This window comes from Cydia pomonella, chromosome 17 (genome assembly GCF_033807575.1).
Source record: "Cydia pomonella isolate Wapato2018A chromosome 17, ilCydPomo1, whole genome shotgun sequence".
NCBI classification, from domain to species: Eukaryota; Metazoa; Arthropoda; class Insecta; order Lepidoptera; family Tortricidae; genus Cydia; species Cydia pomonella.
Window position 1 is genome coordinate 7,763,931 of NC_084719.1, and position 22,404 is coordinate 7,786,334.

The window sequence follows — 22,404 nt, forward strand, 5'->3', positions numbered from 1 at the left end:
CTACACTGGCCGGTTTGAGCCTGAGGAAATTGCCTCGCACGTACGTGCTCGCTCGCTTGCTCTGTCATCGATGTGGACCCGCCTAATAACTATATTCGCGTCGAGTTCTCCTCTGGAGTTATAGGCGTACATAGGCTACGGAGACTGCTTACCGTATGCTTGTTTGCCACCGACGTAGTATAAAAAAAAAATTGTCCCTATGACCGTTCCTTCAAGTCTGTTTTAGTTGGGCTTAATTTAAAAATTAATTGAAGAAATATGTTTATAACGTATTTTATTGCTTCAAATTTAAGTATTTAATATTATATTTCTAAATAAATTAATGAGCTAAACTCCAAAAAAATCTATTCAAATCTGTCATAGGGACCATCATTCGCACAAGAGGTACAGAATAGCAACTTTGGTGAAAACAGACTCGCTTAACTCATAACATGCAGGAATCTTGTTAAATATAAAAACATGTTTTTCATATATCTTAATTTATTATATTACATTATCAGAATCCTTAAAAATAACAAAACCTTCACAGGAGTGACTGACATTTCAATCTCACATATACCGCATCATACAAACCTAAAATGGGCACTCAGTCTGACAGAGACATCGTGTCGTTCACGTAGTGACGAAGGTTAGGTCAGTGCAATATGACCCGTTTTTCGATCTTATCTTGCTGCTCCCGTGACTGTAGCTGCTGCAGCGTCAGCAGCGACACGCCGAGTTGGTCCTCACGCGTGAACGGCTGCGCCATCTGACGTAGCCATCGCTTGCATATCTAAAACAAAAGTCAGGTTAACCCAAGTACGTACCCGGGTTGCATTTTGGTGCCATACCAGGATGACAGGGTTGTGGATTGTGCCGTTCTATATAACATTCCCCGTTTACTACAGGATATATTCTCCATACAAAACGTAGAACATTCTTGAGAACTACTATACAACTAGTTATGGAAGAAAATGATAGGGGAAAGTAATCGATCACAGCCCAAAATGTGGGAAACATTTTAATTTTACCAACGTGTAGTCAATATGCACGAAACTTTACAATGTTGCTTATAGTGCGCTGATATTTTTCAAAGAATTTACATCGTCAGAGTTGTACGAACCTGCACTGCCTCTTCTGTGCTCAAGTTGCACAGAGAGTCCTTGAGATGCTCCTGTATCCAGCGCGGCAGCTTGGTGCGTTTGTCGGCGCGACTGAATCGCTTGTCGGCAAACACCATGATGCCGTAGTCAGTCTTTCCGCTGGCAACAGAAAAGGTTTTTTTTATATCATTGATGATGCTAATCCTGCTTGTGTACCAATTTTGTACCTACTAACAAGGAAAGGTATCCAACTGTCCGGTTCCGATTTGATTTATATTTTTATATGTTATAGAGTAGTCTAAAATAACGGACACGTATTTTTTTAGCTACCCAAACTCAACCTATTGGGAGAAATTGTCCTCCAAAGTACTAAAAAGTTACTAAATCTTCTAACTCCTATAGAAAGTGATGCTCAAGCAACTTGCTAGTTAATGGCTTACCTTGTAAGACGAAAGATCGGTTGGGCAAATAATCGAACTGTCATTAAGGCAATCGAACTGTCGTGACATATATTAACATTAAACTAGTTCGCTAACTAACTAGTACGCTGGTCGCACTGTTAGTGCTTGAGAAGGGAGACCTAGGCTCTCCGAAACATATCGCGCGAGGAACTAAAACACGTTAGTGTAAACCGTAGAATTAGTTTAATGTCATTAAGGTATCTCCGAGATAAAAATATAGGATATGAAGTTGGGCCAATGTAATAAAAACATTATTCGCAGAAATTTTAAGAAATAAATGGATACGTAGACGAACAAGTGCCATCATTGTTTATTTATACAATGAAACTTACCGAAGGGCTCTGCCGACGCACTGCGCCGCGTGCCTCATCGCGTCAAACGTTAGGAAATCGTTTTCTCGGATCTGAAACATGGAGTTTGTGTATCAATTTATCATATATTTTCACCTTTTTCATGTGTTGTCATCACATTCACGTGAATACGTTTGAATATGTTTTCTGAGATATATTTCTAACTGCGTTTCGAGAATTTTTGTTTTGGTTTATGGTTGACTGGTAGAGAATACCGTAAGGCCGCCATTTTTACTTACTTTTATTGTACAATCAAGTTTACTATATAATATTACCGTATAAAGTATTCAACACACTATATGTATTAAATAAAATGACGTCGGTTCCGTCTTGGGACTGTAGTTATAGACTCTTTGGTTATAGAGTTCATTGTTAGTAGCATCACTGCAGTTTGGAAGTATGCTTTTTACCAATGACATGGTATAAAAATTCTTGTATCCTGTTTTTGAAAAACCCACGTGTTTGTATCATGATAAGTGTCACCAGAAACTTCAGTTTGCGGCTCTGCGTGAACACGTACGGGATGCCGAACATGAGCACGGCCCAAAGTGGTCGACACCTGCCACAAGTACCTGGAACTGGTCGCGCAGGTACTCGAGGCGTGCCTTCAGTATGCGGCTCTGCGTGTACACGTACGGGATGCCGAACATGAGCACGGCCCAAAGTGGTCGACACCTGCCACAAGTACCTGGAACTGGTCGCGCAGGTACTCGAGGCGTGCCTTCAGTATGCGGCTCTGCGTGAACACGTACGGGATGCCGAACATGAGCACGGCCCGAAGTGGTCGACACCTGCCACAAGTACCTGGAACTGGTCGCGCGGGTACTCGAGGCGTGCCTTCAGTATGCGGCTCTGAGTGAAGACGTACGGGATGCCGAACATGAGCACGGCCCGAAGTGGTCGACACCTGCCACAAGTACCTGGAACTGGTCGCGCAGGTACTCGAGGCGTGCCTTCAGTATGCGGCTCTGCGTGAACACGTACGGGATGCCGAACATGAGCACGGCCCGAAGTGGTCGACACCTGCCACAAGTACCTGGAACTGGTCGCGCAGGTACTCGAGGCGTGCCTTCAGTATGCGGCTCTGCGTGAACACGTACGGGATGCCGAACATGAGCACGGCCCGAAGTGGTCGACACCTGCCACAAGTACCTGGAACTGGTCGCGCAGGTACTCGAGGCGTGCCTTCAGTATGCGGCTCTGCGTGAACACGTACGGGATGCCGAACATGAGCACGGCCCGAAGTGGTCGACACCTGCCACAAGTACCTGGAACTGGTCGCGCAGGTACTCGAGGCGTGCCTTCAGTATGCGGCTCTGCGTGAACACGTACGGGATGCCGAACATGAGCACGGCGCGCCCGAGGTGGTGGTCGAAATCTACGCCTTCTGACACCTGAAATAGTTTTTTCTCTGTAGAGTAAATGTACATTATAAATATAATAAATTTATAACCAGATGTTGGACTTTTGGCTTCGTTGCTACTACTTACCTAGCACATAATGTACCGAATTCCATAATCGTCAAACGGAACACGCTAACAGTCCGATCTCTGATTCTAATGATAAATAAAAATATGCACGATGTTGCCGCAATACGAACGAACAAAAACTTGACTCTATGTCGAGTGTTTACTGCTGCAACAACTACATGAGATGCTAGGAAATCAGGAGAGGAGAAAGACCATTGCTGGCCATTAAGAGATAAAAAATATTATACCACGTCGGTGGCAAATATCGGTGGTCGCCTGATGGTAAGCAGTGACCGTAGCCTATGGACGCCTACAACTCCAGAGATGTTACATGCGACTTATGGTTACCTTGCCTCGCGCCACGGACAACAGCACGGCTCCTCGTCCGCTCTCGCAGGCCTGCACACAAATATCAAGTCAGCTCAAATCGACTAAGGTCAGATTTTTCAATCATCGGATAAAGTTAACACTCTCTTTTTAGGGTTCCGTAGTCAACTAGGAACCCTTATAGTTTCGCCATGTCCGTCTGTCTATCTGTCTGTCCGAGGCTTTGCTCCGTGGTCGTTAGTGCTAGAAAGCTGAAATTTGGCATGGATATATAAATCAATAAAGCCGACAAAGTCGTACAATAAAATCTAAAAATTTAATTTTGTTTAGGGTACCTCCCCTACACGTAAAGTGGGCGTGAACATTTTTTTTTGCTTCAACCCTACAGTGTGGGATATCGTTGGAAAGGTCTTTCAAAGCTAATAGGAGTCTTCAACAAACATTTCTTGATAAAGTGAATATATTCGCTTACGTCGTAACTCTCACGTTTTGTCCCTTCTGTATTCCATTCTTTTTAACCCCGCGACTCCCCGCTATCTCAAGAACCGTTTCAGCTACCTCCGTTCTGTTAGGTGCTCCCAGAACTTGCTTCTTTCTGTACCATCATCCTCTTCTAAATTTTATAATAATTCTTTCACGTTTCAAGCTATCCGACTATGGAATTCTCTGCCTATAGACTTAAGGCGCGCTCAATGTCCTAATTCTTTCAAGAGACTCATTAAACTTTACTTTTTACCTGCTCCGTAATACTTTTATCTGCTTCCTTTTCCATACTTATGGCTGGCATTTATTATATATATATAATATGTATTTTAATATATGTATGTATATGTATTTATATATCTTTTTTATTTATATTTGTATATGATAATTATATTGTTTAGTTTTGTGTTTATTCTGTGCTAGACTTCTTTTATTGCATCTCGAACACCTACTGACATAACATATATATATATTTTTTTATTCCGCTACCTAAAGGTTGTCTGGAAGAGATCGCTTTTTAGCGATAAGACCGCCTGTTGTTTACCTCTTCTTTATGTGTTGTAATATTTGTACTGTTTCTGTATTGAGGTGTGCAATAAAGTATATTTGTATTGTATTGTATATTCGGAGATATTTGCTCCGAAAGAAAAAAAAATGTGTCCCCCCCCCCCCCTCTAACTTTTGAACCATAGGTCCAAAAAATATGAAAAAAATCTTGTAAGTAGAGCTTAAGAAAGACATTAAATGAAAACTATAGCGGATATGATCAGTTTAGCTGTTTTTGAGTTATCGCAAAAAGTTTCCCCTTCATAGTAAAAAGACGTACACCCAAAGTTCATCCCTTGGTTAACAATCTACTCGTACCATACTTTAAGCTCCAGTTTAGCTTATTGTGACGGAAGAGTAACTACGGAACCCTATTTTGAGCATGGCCCGACATGCTCTTGGCCGATTTTATTCTTCTTGCTTGTGAAAGAAAGGGAGCGTGTTATCTTTATCTGACAGATAATTTTATCTGATGTTGGAAAAATCAGACCTAAATTGAATAAATCTCAATTCAGTGTACAGAATTTTTAGGAGTACGGCAATTTTAATATTCGTCGACACAATTCTAAATCAATGTAATATAATTTCAATTTTTAAATGATTAAGAAAGACGGTATATTTTATATTTTGATGTTAAATCGGTTAAGATGTGAATTGCTTTTAATTTATATAAGTAATGTTTCCTATTACTTATTCTAAATGTTATGATATTATTTGTTGTTTAAACATTTTCAAAGCTGGACATTACCTTTATATAGTTGATGAGTGCGAAACTCGTTTCCGCCGAGTCTTGTGTTTCGATAAAAAGTAGTTTGTGCCTTTGTAAATTTGCCACTACTCCTGTGAAATAAGCATGAAAGAATAAAAATAGTACATTTCGATGCTAGTGCGGAAAGTATGTCATTACTTCACGAGTACCGAGACATCTTGCCGCTCGCTTACGGCTCGGGATGAGTGAAGAATAAAATTTCCGCTCATGTATCGAACGACGTTTTTTAATACAGTTGCGAAAAAATAAGAAAAACAACAATTAATTTTTCTTATGCATGTTCTATAAGACAGAAACAAGTGTAAATATAAAACATTGTACTATTACCTAAGTATCGTAATTTACGATTATTTGTGTATCTTATATTTAAATCGTATAAAAACAATATCGAGTGTTGCCTTTCGAAACTTAAAACATACTTGCAGTAAGAAAAAACGCCTCTTCTGTAACAGGCGTTTCGGCAGCTTCATTTCCATTCAGACAACTTATTAAGAACGGTTTTTCAATATCCAATATTAAAAAGTAAACGTGTTGTAATGAATGATGAAGAGATAATTAATAAAATATGAAATATGTATATTTTTATTATTCTTACATTAACAATAGGTTTTGATGTTCATTACGACTTTTAAAGGAGACTAACATTAACACTCATCAATAAGTAGTCATGAATTGGAACAAGTGTAATTTTAAAAAATTGGAAAAGTGTAAAGTACTAGTTCGCGAAAATCAACTTTCCGCACGCTAAACAGCTACGTAAAGTAGCACTTTTTGAGCAACTGTATTAAAAAATAAAGAATACAAAGATCTTTAAATGATTTCAATATCTAAACATTAGAAAATGTTAGAGCTTTCGCCTCTATTGTATCAATCGATTATATACACTCGAAGGCTGAAAGTGAAAGCTCTAAAACAACCTAGGAAAAATGTTGTAGTTAATATTAGGTCCGAAAGTTAAAGAGATATAGTGCCTATTACCTTGGTCGTACCAGGCGCCAACTACGCTCTCCAGATACAGGTACGAAGTGAAGAAACACACCACTCCGTCCGGCACGTTCGCTGCTATCTGTCCCATAAACCATTTTCTATCAGCGATAACTGAGGACCTACCGCGAACCACGTTCGACGTGTTGCCTCACTGTCGATCTTGTAAATTCGTAAGTGTGATAGGGAGGCAACACGTCGAACGTGGTTCGCGGTTAGGGATTGCAATCCGGTCCGGCGGATCCGGTAATCCGGCCGGATCCGGTACTTTTCAGGAGCTACCGGATCCGGTAAAAATCACCGGATCCGGACCGGATCCGGTACTTTTCAGGAGCTACCGGATCCGGTAAAAATCACCGGATCCGGACCGGATCCGGTAAAATAAAAAAAACTCCTAAATACAGCACGCGCTGTGCGTTTTAGATGAGGAAAAAGCGACGGATGAGCGGTATGAAGTTGAATAGAACAAAAAGCGAATCAACAAGTTTTAATTTAGTGAGATACAAATATATTTATTATGACGATAACTGGGAACAGGAGAGAATTTATTTTTCTTTCATGTTGGTGGCATGATATGACGATTACATAAATACTGTAATATGTAGAAGGAAAAATTTAAGTATGGAGATGCCATGGAAGGCATTTGTAATTTATGCTAGAGAGAAGGTTAATGTTGTGATAGGACATTAAAACTCAAGAAATGAACAGGTTTAAGTCGGCGGTACTCAACCAACTTGAGTTGAGCTCATCAATATTTGTGAATAACTATATGATAATATTGATAATCTTTAGTTTACTCCGATTATATATATATGATAGAATATAGATTCTTTTCTATTCAAATTTAAGAGAGAATCTTTTGTCTTCACAATTTCATCCAATTTTATGCAATTTCCTTCATCTTCTGGTATGTATTGTATAGGTGAAAATATATCAATGTTATGAATCAGATAATTTTTATAAATATGTATTTTTGATCTGTGAAAACCATTCTACTCTACGTCTAGCCAATTCTTTATTTGATCCATGTAACTTTTCTTAGAAAGTCCCTTTCCGTGATGGTTTTAATCCTACACTGTTATTTTTGTACGAGATCGCCGTGTCGTGTTTCGTTCCCTATAATTTGCCTTTCTATCCCTAAGAATCAATTTTTTAAATACAATAAATACAGTCTACTACTTTCTCGCACAAAAAAATGAGAGCAAGATAATATTGGAGCGCATTTAATATAATTTTGGTTAAAAGTAAAATATCTTCTTTCGTTACTAGAATGTATGTCAACGTTACAAAGAATCAAAGAACAGTCACGAAAACTTGTCCTTTCAAGGAGTTCCATTTCCCATCCCACATCCCATCATCAGGCTTTGGAAACTAATCAAATTCATAATTATAATCGAAAATTTGAGCACTTGTGAATGGTTAAATATAATAAAAAACCGATTTCATATTTTGTTTAAAGTGATATTGAAATTGTAACACTTTTTACTACTAAGTTCTATTTTAATGTTAAGAAGTTATTTATTAACTTCAAATTATAGATTTAGGAATACGTATTACGCAAAAAACTAGAAAAACATGTCATTTAATTAACTTTAATATCCCTATACCAATCCGGATCCGGTCCGGCCGGATCCGGCCGGATCATCGCCAAAATCCGGCCGGATCCGACCGGATTGGAAATCAATCCGGTTTGCAATCCCTATTCGCGGTAGGCCCTCTGATGCGACTGTTAAGTGGAGTCATAAGTAGTGTGAATTAAGAACGATCGAAATTCATGTAGTATCTTTAAATAACACCCAATTAATTAATGCTGTATTCTTTATTGGAACACTATTGTAACGATTTACATTTGAGAAGACGCCATATTGGAGAAGAGCGAGACAGACCACAGATTAGAGCGACAACATGCACTTAAGGCTGACACACGAGTATATCACACGTCTCTCTTGTGCTTGTAAATTATAAGTTATACTCGTATGGCCTCTTCTCTCATTAGAGCCTGATTGACGTAGTTGGATATAGCAAACGCCCATAGGTGCGAAATATTTACCAGTTTTTTTTTTAATGGAGGATAGGCAGGCGTTTGGCCACAATCACACCTGATGGTAAGTGATGATGCGGTCTACGGTGGAGCACGCTTACCTATGAGATACCTATTATAGATATCTAGTTTCCTTTGATAATTTGTTTACTACTTACACTTTGGATAATGAAAACATCGCACAAGATAAACTAAATGAATTCAAATATGTATGTGTGTTGGTCAAGCGTGGGGACTATACCCCTAACCCACTAATGTGAGGTCTGTGCCTAATAGCAAAGATATATTGATGGAGTAAGACATATGTGAATAGTCAGAAACAATTTCATGCTTCAAATTTGACAGGTAAACGAGATGGCGCTGTACAGCTCCATACATTTTGCGGTAACTCTGATTGTCAAAAGTTGACGTTTAACAAATCAGTGACCGCAAAACATATGGCGGAGTACAGCGCCATCTGTTTTGGTATGTCAAACTAAGGGGCACGTTTTTAGGGTTCCATACCCAAAGGGTAAGACGGACGGACAGCGGAGTCTTAGTAATAGGGTCCCGCTATTACTAAGACTCGGCTATCCGTCCGTCTCTCACAAGACTGTATCTCATGAACCGTGATAGATAGTTGAAATTTTCACAGATGATGTATTTCATAGAAACAAATACTAAAAAGTACGGAACCCTCGGTGGGCGAGTCCGACTCGCACTTGTCCGGTTTTTTTCTTAGACTTTACCTCTCTATTACAATCAATTCTCTTTGCTAACAGTGGGACGTAGGTATATAATATATCTAGGCTTCAACTAATGATCAATGTACCTCAATAAAAATGGGATGCCCTCACCTCTACTAGTAATTGCCCATAGTTTCTAATTACTGCGACGTCTTCTCGCGTTTCGTATTTTGACGATATCGTCACCTGATCGCTGCCTTTTGAAACTATCTGGAAACAAAATAGGTACTATAGCCTTTCGAGACCCAGAAGTAATTATTTGAAACACTACACAATAGATTGTAGAAAATGTACCAAAATTTGTGCGCATGGTATTAGGATAGAATAAACAACAAATGTTAACCATTTTTAGGCCGTGACTTTGCGTGAAGAATGTGTGATAAAATTAAAATACGTTTTACCCTTCAAAATGAACTAAGAGATAGCATACAAACTAGAAGCTGTACTCAAACTTGCAAAATTCAAATTGCCTTTTACTTTGAGTCTTTTGCCCACGGCGATAGACTTGACAATTAAAAAACATTTAACACTTGACTGTTAAGTCCCTTTTTATGAAGCAACTCATGTGAACACAGTGGTGAATAGACAGATTCTGATTAAAAACGAAGAACGAAACGAAGTACCATGGGCAATATGCAGGGCCGCGCCAGCGTCATTGTGAAGGAGCTCATGACGACGGGGTTGAAGTCCAGAATCTTCGGATACATGTCTAATGGAGACAGGGTGCCTGAATAAACACACGATTATTTTTATAAAAAAAGAAAAATAGTACAGTCAAGGTATTAAATATCGACACGGACAGAGTGCCAGAAATATGTGCACACTAATTTAATGTACAGGCAATAAGGGCGTGTATACATATTTTTAGCACTTTGTCCGTGTCGGTATTAATACCATGACTGTACAAGCAGTCATAGGAAACACACTTGGCTTAGCGCAAATGTATTTGAGTTTATATCGCTGGCCATATTTAGAAAAAAAAGTAGATTCTACAAAACTAATAATTTCGAAGATTAAATAAATCGATAATAATTTGTCAATTTTGTTTCAGCTCATTGTTATAATATCGAAACTAAGTATTGAATAAATCATAATATAACTTGCACAGAATACCTGAAGTGATGATGACGGTTTGGAATCTGGCGAACACCGGCCTCATAGCTATCGATGAGTCCATACATCTGTAGCAAACAGAACCCTTTAAATAATGCTGCAAGCTGAAAAATAATTCTCACATGGCGACCCTGCTAGTTTGTATGGATCAACAACACAATAAAAAAGTTGGTTGTGTTGGCTGTGGTCCAACAAGTTTCCATCGCCAGGGTGGGAATGCGACAAGCTTGGGAGCTTTTGGACCGGGTTTAGTGCACGGCCCACTCTGCATCCCCAGATGGGATTAATTTATAGATGTTTTTGACGAAGTTTGTTGCAGAAGTTATGGTTTATTTTAGTGTTAATGTGGAATAAGGTGACGATGCTTGTGCGGATTACGTTTGTGTATTGACACTATTGACGAAGCATGTGGAGGATTACCTTTGTTTTTGTTTTAGGAATTTTGTTTATTTGTCCTATGACTATATAAAAAAAAAAAAAATTTAATCGGTTTATTTCATACCAAAAAAACATGCATTTTTCTAGCTTAACTACTAATCTTAAATTAAAAAGATTTTTTGAGTTAAGGAGTCTAAGCGTGTAGAATTAATTATACAGCACACTTCATCTTTATAATATAAATTTGCATTATTTTCGCATTTTAAGCATGTGTTTCTTTAACATAGATCTAACTTGCCCACATGTTCGACCTTCTAATGAGCTTACTAATTCATATGGAAATCTATTCAATATACGCGGTACAATGCATTTCCATACTCTTCGACCATATTCATATAGGTATGGGCAGAAGAGTTGAGGCGAATGATTACACAGATTACACGCAGCTACGCAGAGTGTCGAGTTCATTTTTTCACCTTATTGCAATGGATTAAGGTGAAGAAATGTATACATATTTATGAACTCGACTGTACAAAGCGCAAAAATAGTATTGAATGAATGAATGAGTAAATGTGACTTAAACGCACGATATTAAGCAAAAAAAAAGAACGTAGAAACTTTTTTTTGGGGATTGCAGTTGGCGATTCATACTGCAAAATTCTAGTTCGCACCGATATTTTAAATTCTCGCTGTCATTACATGATTTAGTTGTTGTGTGCTTCAACTCTAAAGTCCCGAGAATTGGCGTAGGCACTAGTTTTCACGAAAGCGACTGCCATCTAACCTTCCAAACCAGAGGAGGAACCTTATTGGGATAAGTCCGGATTCCTCACGATGTTTTCCTTCACTGAAAAGAGACTGGTAAACATAAAAGGATATTTAGTACATAAGTTCCGAAAAACTCATTGGTACGAGCCGGGGTTTGAACCCGCGACTTCCAGCTCGCTCGCTCGCATGCCATAATTGTCTACCATAGACAATTATTGCGGTAACGGAAAGCTTATCAACCATAGTGAGTTTATTAGAAAGTATTTTCGTTATATAAAGACATCACATGGTGGTTCTGCCAAAATCGTCGGGCGGAGTAACACTTTATCATGAGTCTAATTTATTTGTCCTCTGTTTATAAGTGTTATAGTGATCTTCAGATTCTAAAAATGTCTGCTCGATTAAAAACACGTTAATTATTCAAAAGTAGACTTACGAAAAATGCAGTATAGGATTTGAAACTGTAGGCGTTTTATCGTCAAAAGGCTCAATTATGACAACAAAGCCCTTCGTATACGTAGAAACTAAGGTAGCCAGATGTGCCACCAGCGTCAGCGCGCCCAGCTGCCCCGGGTCCGGGATCTCTAGAGTACGCATGAGGGAAGACAGCCGAGATGCGCAGAAGCGGAGAGGTTTGCGTTCGATGCATACGCGGGCGGCCACGTCTTTTAGGAAACCTGCGAAATATGAATTGTCATTTAAATTAAGATCAGAAGAATTTCATCTAAAGATTTGGAATTAGCCTTTTACTAAAACCCACTTCGCAACTTTTTTACCAACCGCCTGAGAAAAGTGGTAGAACAAATTGAGCCTTATTCCTTAGTGTTATAGAGTCGACGTTAACTTATGTACCTGCAGGAGATTCTTGCACGACGTGCTGGATCCGTAGCCGAGTCTTCAGATATTCTATAAACCGCTTTAGGAAACCTAGGAAGTGCTCTGCATTACGAATGTTGCCGGGAACAACCTCTGTTGAAAAATATGTTATATTAGAATAGAAACAGTATCTAAAGTAGCTTGTAACAGAGTAGTTTAACTTTACTAACATAAACTTTAACAAACATAAACCTACTTCACAAAACAGTTCAAAATTTCATAAATGTATTGTCTTCATCAGCAGTTCCATTTCATAAAATTTGGGGAGCAAATGCATCAGTTACGTACTTACTATATTTCGATTTCTCCAAGATTCTATATTTGTATCGCGTCAGGTTTGAAAAGTCAAACAAAGTAATAGTGTTAGGAACAGAATAAAGAAAGACGGAAATTAGAATGGATTTGAAGGGCAGTACCTTGTAGTCACTAGTCAGTGAGATAGTTACTTGTGTTTCCTTCGTTGAGGGGGCCCGCTATATTTTCTATCTTTCTTCTATCTCACTAATCAATGCCAGTCAGTGTCCGCTCACAACAAATAAAATGTATAAAGCCCGAAATAGAAAGGGATGATACTTTAACTTTAAAATAACATTAAAAGCAGGCACGTTGTGTCGGACATCATAGGTTTTTGTCAAGTGGTATTCTCAATATGGGAAATGACTGAATGACGTTTAGAAGGGTTGAATATCTGCTGAATGACAGAAAGCAAATTTGACGTATAATGTTGCTAGATGAATAACATATTCCTAAACAAATAGTGCTAAAAAATTGGACACCTTCCGCGATATTTTGATATTGGTTAAAAACTTCCTGCCCATTTATTTTTAGTGTCTACGTTGTAGACTCTTAGATGCGTACATAAGAGGCGAATACTGACTACGTAATCAGAATATGAGCTCTCTAGAGATAGACTCCTGTCTAATAGAACGAGGGAAGAAGAGTTGGCGCTCACCGTTGAGCACCTCGTCGGGTAGGATGGGGTTTCCCAAGATGGCGTCGGCGTCGCGCTGCTCGGCCGCCTCGCGCAGGCCGGTCACCATTTGCTCGTACTCCTCCGTCAAGCGCGCTGCGTCCTCTTCGCGGATCCTGTACAACACATTATACAAGACTACTACGTCTGTTCATAGGGGTCGAATTAAAAAAAAAAAATTTCTTAGTGGAGTTCTAGCCTCTAGCTCCCCACACGAGTAAGCCAAGATGAATGCAATTTTGATTTGTCTCTAGGTGGTTAGAGACTAGATTTGAAAATACATGTACATTCAAAATCCTACCTTTAATGGTTTAGTAGAATGGAATTCAGTAGGTATCTAATTGAAGAAGCGTTTTCACTTATTTGATATTTATAATTTAAATATGTAACCACGGACAAGAAATGTGTGTTTTGTCATATACTTATGGCGTTATTGATTAACGCTTGTCAAGTCTAACAAGCCCTTGATAACCGTCAAGTCCGTGCCCGTGTAGTGCGTTCGGCTCCGGATCTGCGTTCGACCCCCGCAATTTGCGCATTTCGGTTTTCGCGGTAGGCCCCCTGGAGCCGCGGCCCTCGGCTCCGTTCGGGTATTGAATACATGGCGCTGGAGGACCGACCCACCCAGGCCGGTTCAAGTTTATTTAAACCAATAAAGTTGCATTTTGATTATGAAGAAAATAAAATGCCACACTTGAGTGACACAAGATTTTTCAAAAGTTCCGATGATACTTAATTTATCACTTGTCATGGATAAAACAAAGAGGGTGTTCATAAATGTCGTAAATAACATAAAACTTTTTTTAACAGTAAAAAATAAATTAATGTTAATCACACATATAGTGGTACGAAACAATTGCTTATAACTTAAAAATGCGAAGGCTTAATCCTTCGTCCACGTCTTCTGAATAAACATGTGGTTACCGACCTAAGATAAAAGGGAGGTTTTTTTTTTCTAATTATGTTACAGCTTCTAACGCCTATTATTAATAATCAGCAGGCAGCTATTGAACTCAGAAGTACTCATTAGTATTAAGGACTAAGGTTTTAGTTTGCCACACAGTCACTTAACGTTTCTAATCTTAGTTTAGCTATTTTCATTTATAGTCAACCTAGTTGTTGTTTTTCTTCTTTTTTCGTTTCGCTTGTTAATGTTAATGTGTTATTGTTCGTTATATTATAAACTTTTCATTCTTCGCTCTTATAAAGAAAGCGTCCGATTGTCACTGTGGCCAGACCCGCGTGTAATTAATATCCGTAGATCCGGACGGGTACACGGATCCTAATTACCCGTTCCGAACGGGCCACAAATCCGGTTTATATTATGACCCACTATATAGTAACTACTTACTGAGCGACTGCCTTCTCCAAGTTCTGTAGCGCTGTGGCACTTTTGTCTATCGTCCGACGTGTGATCTTCACGCTCAGCGAGTCGATGCACACATTATCGATGTTATGGGCCTCGTCGAACACCACCACGGCTTCTTTATTGAGCTCCTTCGACACCACTTCTGCGATTTTCGGATCGAGGAGGTAGTGGTATGAGTATACTACGATTTCCGCGTGAATTATCTGTGAAAATATTATGTTTACTAACATATATGTAAGTATGTGCCTATAGGAATCATTTTTAATGATCATTAGTGGACATTATGTTTTTGCAATAAAGCTTAGGATGATACTTATATAAAGAAGAATTTTATTTAATAAACCAGCCAAAGGAATACTAATAATATATAACATAGGAACGTGTGTCGTGTGATATGACTATCATCTTCCTCGCGTTGTCCCGGCATTTTGCCACGGCTCATGGGAGCTTGGGGCCGCTTGGCAACTACACTGAAAAAAATAAATAGCCGAACTGGTTTTGTAACTTTACTAAATAACTAAACTACGGTTATAAGAAAATAAACTTTGCATAAATTTACAAAACTTATTTTGTAGTGTATACCCAGTACCTGAACACTGATAGCCAAACACGGTTTTGTAACATATAACACATAGTTCGCAAGTCCCAATTTTTGTGTAAACAGTAACCAAAATGTTTGTTACAGTTATGCAAACATTTCTTTCAGTGTAATCCCACGGATACGTAAGGAATATATGACGCAGTGCAAAATATTGCAACTGCGAATTTCACTGCTGAAGTGATTTTAGTAAATAAAGTTGTATTTTTTGGTAAGGGTGTTCCCCTGAGTACTTACGGCAAATCGTGACAGGAAGTAAGGGCACCAGTTCCGGTCCGCGCCGTACTGTTTCAGATCATCCATTGTATACACTCCGTATGGTAGCATGGACTCCTTGCCTTCTCGGTTGAAGCCCTCGTAAAACTGGCCTGCCAAAACATAAGGTTTAACCTCCGAATTTTTGAATCAATAGTGAAGGAAATAAGGATGTAAATTTCTGTTTCAAAAACGATGGGTATCAAGTAAAAGTGAGGACAGCAAACATGGCAAAACCTTACACTTTCTTGGGCACAAGTATTTGTATAGTTTCAGTTGGTTTCAGTTAAAAGGGTTGAAATTTAATTGGAGTAATCAATAAAATAAGCAGGAAATATGAATTGGGCAGATTTCATCTTCATTATTTTTAGTAACACATTTTTGTTTAATATTCTATGTAGATCCTTGAGCATACATACATATATGTATCAAATCTTGCTGGGAATCAGACACTTACATATAGGTACATCAGGATTCCTCTCATGCCTGTCCCGTATGTAACTGGCGGTGAGAGAGTGACATTTGCCATCTACCAGTTTGCCCTCTCTTTCTCTTGACACCTGTGGAGTGGAGAAAATGTTGAGACTTTATAAGCACAGATCACATACATCGTACATCATCATCATCATCGTCAATAAACATAAGCTCGCAGTGCCCTTCACTCGGCTCCATAAAATTAAAAAAATCATTCATGGGTAATTGTGTAAGATTTTATAATAAACTTCCAAACCATATTACTGAATTATCGATTAATAAATTTAAGAGTCATGTAAAGCGTAAACTTATTTCCAAAGCTTATTATACCACACACTACATGAATGATAAAACAATGTGGGATTAATTGTGATTAGAAATGATTAATTATTTATTATATTTGAATAATGATGATGAAATGGATATTCCAGTGCATGTACTTCCTTTGTTGTTTTTTTTTTTTATTGTTTGACATTTAGAATTTATTCTAGAAACATTGTAGACTGGTATTTTTTATACAATTGTTTTTTTTTGTACGACGATATTTTGTGAAATTCTTAGTATTAAATTTGATCTATGAATTATATTCATTAGTATTAGATATGGAATAATTTTTACATCAATGAATTGCTCTGATAATTAGCTTAAGATAATTATATGTAATACTGTCTTACTATTCATAAGTGCTTGTTGCTAGGCACACAGGTATATGAATAAAGTATATTTGAACTTTGAACATGTACATCATTTTTTTAATTTTTTTATCAATTTTATAATGGCAACAAACAGTCATTACATCAAAAGATACAATGGATGGACTAAGACAAAGATACAAAGAAGACAAGTGATATTGTGGAAACATTATAGGAGCTGATTTATTTATAGCCTCATATCAGAAATACATTTTTATACTGTATCTATAGTTTTTCCTTAATCTACGATAACCGATTCTGTGTGCCTTTGGGCAAAGGCCTCCCCCAATCTTCTCCACTCTTTCTTATTTTGCACTAATCTGGTCCATATTTTAGTCCTTCCAGCCATGTCTTCTATTTCATCGGACCATCTTTTAAATTGCCTACCTCTGTCTCTGTATGTCCTCTAGGATGCCATAGTGTTACAATTTTGCTCCATTTATCTCCTCCTCTAATAGTATGTCCAGCCCACTTCCATTTCAGTTGTTTTGTTTTGTATGTCACATCAGTAAATCCTATTTTGTCTCTTAAATCCTTGTTACTTATTTTGTCAATTCTTCTTCTCTTTAAGATGCTTCTTTCCATGGCTCTCTGAGTTATACTCAACCTTTTACATTGTGCTTTGGTGAGTGCCCATGTTTGGCAGCCGTATGTGAAGATTGGTAGAATGTGTGCATACTTGTTTAACTATTTTTCATGACCTCTTTAAGAGACCAGTATCTCTTCCACGCGTTTCCAATTCTTCTGTCTATTTCCTTTGTTGTTGAGTCATGGTTGGATATTAGTTGACCTAAATATATATATTCTGTTACATACTCAATGGTGTTGTCATCTATTTTTATCTTTGTGGCCTCCATACTATTAGTAGTCATTGCTTTAGTCTTCTGGAGATTCATAGAGTCCGACTGCTTTACTAGCTGTATTCAGTTCTACGAGCATTTGCTGTAACTCTCTTGCTGTACTCGCGAAGACCACTATGTTGTCCGCGAATCTCAAATGGGTTAGTTTCTCGCCGTTTATATTTAAGCCGTTATTTGACCAATCAAATTTCCGAAATACTTCCTCGAAAACTGCTGTGAATAATTTGGGTGATAGAGAGTCGCCCTGTCTTACTCCTCTTTGTATATTTATGTCACAGCCTTCCTTTTCCAATTTAATTCTTGCTGTGATGCCTGTGTAGATATTTTTAATTATCCTTATGTACTTGTGCTCGACACCCTGATTTAGCAAAGCTTTCCAGATTTTTGAGTGGTCGAGTGAATCAAACGCCTTGCAATAGTCTACGAAGCAACAGTGATAATGAATGTTATATTCTTTGCATTTTTCTGCTATCTGTCTAGCTACGTGTATGTGATCCACTGTAGAGTAGTTGTTTCTAAAGCCTGCCTGTTCTCTCGGTTGATTTTCGTCTAAAGTTTTGGTAATACGGTTTAGAATAATTTTCGAAAATACTTTATACATATTTGACATTAAGCTTATAGGCCTATAATTTCCTATGTCATCTCTGTTGCCCTTTTTGTGTAATAGTTTAATTGAGGATACTGTCCATGATTTTGGTATCTTATATAGGAGCTGATACTGAGTGGTAAAGATAGTTTCATCTGCAACCCAACGGACAGGTTTACACGATTTCAACTAATAATCTATTACTTTGTGTATGTAGATAATATATATTAAAAACCTTCCGCTGTAGCCTTAGTATTCAATCCCTGTTTATCCCTACTAAGCACTACGTACATACAAATGTGAAATTAATTCGGCTTGTGTGTATGTAACACCTTCATGTTTAAACTGTTAGCAATTAAGATGAAATTTGATATGGATATGGCCTACTCAGAATGGGGAAGGATCGCGTAGTCAAGGAAGCGTACTTGGGGCGACCAACCGGCCGTCGTCCGATCGGGCGCCCCAGGTACCGCTGGTGTGATGTCGTGGAGGCGGACCTGCGTCGGCTGAATGCCAATTCATGGCAGGAAACCGCGCTGGATCGGGACAGGTGGCGTTCTCTCGTTTCGGAGGCCAAGATTCTTTTTGGATCGCTGAGCCAAAGCAGTTAGTTAGTTAGTTAGTTATGGTTTGAGGGCCGAAGGACAAAGGATAGTTTTTTTTCAATCATCATCATCATTCCACACAATCGAAGTCGAGCAGAAGCTCGTTTTATTATTAACAGATTGAATTATGGGCGGCATTGTTTGCAACAATGTGGTCATAACTCAAAAGATTTCATAAATTGATTTCTTACTAATTCCTAAGTCTTGCTAGGATTCGAAATGTTAAGTGAGAATTATTGAATACCTATTATTTTTGGAGTCATATCCACATTATTGTGAGTATTGACACCTAGAATCCAATATCTGATTATTAAGTACTGATTGATAATTAATAAATTTCTCGAAAAGTATTGGGTATGTAACTTTGTTTTTATTATACTTCTGAAAAATCTAAGAGAAATTTCATGAATCCCTAGATCCCTACCCAGCATGACCCAACCCAACATGACAAGCAATAATAATCAATGTAATTATAATATCCAAGAGCTTGATATGAAAGGCCAAATTCACTATACCATACATTACATTTGTTTAGTTACATTTAATTATAACAGAATATTTTAACCTGTTTAAATATTGTTGCTGCGCTTAGCAATTAATACCATATGTGTTTTGTTTCTACGTAACTATTTGTCAATCATCAATTGTGCACATATCAGCTTTGGAAACATCTTATTAAATAAATAAATAAATAAAAATAGCCTTTATTATTGAAGTTTTTTTTACATTTGTAAGTATATTTATTTATCATTTCCATCGGCAACTCCAACTCGTCCCTTGACGAAGGCCTCTTCCAAAGTCTTCCATTCTGGTCTATTTCTTGCAACACTCATCCAAGCTTTTCCTCCAGTCTTTCTTAGGTCGTTGGACCATCTGTACTGTTGTGGCCCGCTTTTTCTGGTGTTATATCTTGGGCACCACTCCACAAGTTCTCTAGTCCATTTATCTTTGTTTTCCCTCATTATATGGCCAGCCCATCTCCACTTTTGTTGCTTGATCACTGATGATAGGGTTTTGGTCTTGGATTTTGCTTTTATGGTAGTTATTTTCACCCTATCTCTTAGCTTTATATTTAAAATGGTTCTTTCCATGTTGTTCTGGCAAACATTTAATTTTTGTTCCTGTTTTTTAGTAAGTCCCCATGTTTGACAACCATATGATAAGACTGGTATGATACAACTTTTGAAAATTTTAAATTTCTGTCCTGTAGGTATTTCTTTGGCTTTTAGGACATCTTTCAATGACCAAAATTTCTTCCAGGCATTTGTGGTTCTCCTCTGCAGCTCTTTGCCCGTCTGGTCTTCCGGTGATATTACTTGTCCTAGGTATACATATTCATTCATATACTCTATTTCATTTCCATTAACGTCTATTGGTGCCTTAGCACTGTTTGACATTAGTTTTGTTTTTGACATGTTCATAGATAGGCCAACTAGTTTGCTCTGTGTGTCTAGTTCTTCTAACATGATTTTCAGGTCTGTCGGGTTATCTCTGATACTAGTATTAGATCGTCAGCGAACCTTAGGTGATTTAGTTTTCTGCCTAGAATATTGAGCCCATAGTTTTCCCAGTTCATTCTTCTAAAAACACTCTCAAGAACTGCAATAAATATTTTTGGGGATAACGGGTCACCTTGACGAACACCCTTCCTTATTGGAAATTCTTCACCTAAACGTTCTAGTTTAATTTTAGCCGTACTGTTGGAGTAAATTTCTTGTATTATTCTAATATATTTTTGTGAGATTCTTTGTTCGTTGAGTCAACATCTTATTAGTTTACTACAAATATTTTAAAAATAAAAACAAATATACATGCCTCTGGATGTATGCACAGGTTCTTACGAGAGCTGAGCACGAGTCCAACCAGGCTGGGTTTCTCACCCTGCTGCTGTTCATAGTAGTTAATTAAATTCTTCAGCTCTTCTAGTACCTTCTCTATCTCAGGGAGTGTACGGGAGCAGTAAATCAACTTTCTGTAAAGTAATATTATATATTTATTGATAAATATACACATAAATTTAAATAAACAAGCTTTGGTAGGGCATTGTCAACAGAAAAAAATTGCAAAACGGCAGGACCACACAGAGCGAGCAAGCGAGCCTCGTGTAGACGGCGCGTGCGTTTTCCTCGCTTGAGCGCGCCGCCTCGGCCGAGGCACCTCTACACCGGCCAGTTTGTGTGTGAGGAAATTGCCTCACCCGTGTTGACTGGCTAAAGAGAATCCCAAATTTAGACTAGTCTTTGACTAAAATCCAATCAGAAACTATGAATTGTATCAAAAACATAACAACAAACATTTATTACATAATATACAAAAAACATTGGCTCTAAAATAAGGATTAACACATTCCCTTTGACAATAGGGATGCTTCCTGTATTCACACCATGCATAAAATAAATTACCAGGAAAATTTTAGAAAACTAAGACCGCAGTTATTTTCAGACCCAATTTCGGTTTAATAAATCCAAAAGATTTCATAGACATTCCATAGTGTATTGTTTTGACAGTTCAAAAAAATAAATTAATTTAACTAAACAATCAACTACCCTATTAGCTTAACTGATTAATAAAATTATAGTTAATATATATTAAGTTTTATGGACCCCATACCATGAGAGACCCTGGGACCTCTAGCTGCATAGATTAGCTCTTCATATATGAGTGGACTAGGTAGTCTAATTGTGTCTCTCACAGAAACAAGGATTTTTCTACTTTTCTAAGCTTACCTTACATGGTGTGGATTGTGAATCATATATGCAACAATCAATGACAGCAACGAAATGGTCTTTCCAGTCCCTGAAGGCATTTCAAGAAGACCATGGCCCTGTAAAATAGTAAATAATAGTAAACATAACCTCAATATGTTATTGTGTACAATAAAGTTGTTTGAACAGTACTTACTTTTGCATCCAGTGCCCTTTTTAACTCCAGCATATACGCATATTGCTCTGGATAAATGTAATCGTAAGGGAAATACACCAACAAACCATCAACAGTCAACCTAAAATAAAAAAATTACAATTTATTACACAACACGACTATGACGTAAAATTAACAAGTGTTAATGCTACTGCCTACTTCATTTTGAATGTTGAAACACTTTATCCAAATAGAGTTATATTTTTCAACAGTTTTTGAATAAATAGGAAGATGCGCTTTATGAAATAAACCGGGCGCAGTGTTGCCAGGGCTCTGGAGTCATAAGTTACGTTTCGTTTCCCTAAAAGTCACATTTTTGCTGCTTAAGTCACATTTTTAGGATTCCGTACCCAAAGGGTAAAAACGTACCGTAAACGTAAAAACTATTACTAATACTCCACTGTCCGTCTATCTGTCTGTCACCAGGCTGCCCACCCTTCGTGGGCGAGTCTGACTTGCACTTAAGCGCCAATTACATTCCTGTTCCCGATTTCGGGTCCGAAATCAGTCCCGATTTCGGGCATGATAATCGTTTTCGGGCCCGAAAAAGAATATTTTTTCCGTTTCACTAAATATCAGCACATCATTTACAATATTTGAAATGTAAAAAAATGGTTCATATGCAAAAATATCAAACGTTGAACATTTTTGGCAATTAGAGACAAATTATTTTTAACATTTCAAATATTGTTAACGATGTGCTG

The 22,404-nt window shown here is 37.8% G+C and overlaps 1 protein-coding gene across 1 annotated transcript; it reads right to left on the reverse strand.

The window, feature by feature from the left end:
• Positions 1–462: 462 nt before the first annotated feature.
• On the reverse strand, positions 463–21,970 carry LOC133526895 (general transcription and DNA repair factor IIH helicase subunit XPD). Its single transcript, XM_061863740.1, has 20 exons — positions 21,860–21,970; positions 21,683–21,782; positions 21,508–21,605; positions 20,597–20,753; positions 16,022–16,124; positions 15,547–15,677; positions 14,694–14,914; positions 13,325–13,458; positions 12,349–12,465; positions 11,933–12,173; positions 10,351–10,418; positions 9,861–9,964; positions 9,349–9,447; positions 6,466–6,553; positions 5,467–5,558; positions 3,711–3,761; positions 3,162–3,287; positions 1,876–1,946; positions 1,103–1,241; positions 463–772 (listed from the first exon to the last, which is right to left on the reverse strand). The coding sequence occupies exons 1-20, from the start codon at positions 21,862–21,864 to the stop codon at positions 635–637; spliced, it is 2,283 nt and encodes a 760-aa protein (XP_061719724.1). The 5' UTR covers positions 21,865–21,970; the 3' UTR covers positions 463–634.
• Between the last annotated feature and the right edge of the window lie 434 nt (positions 21,971–22,404).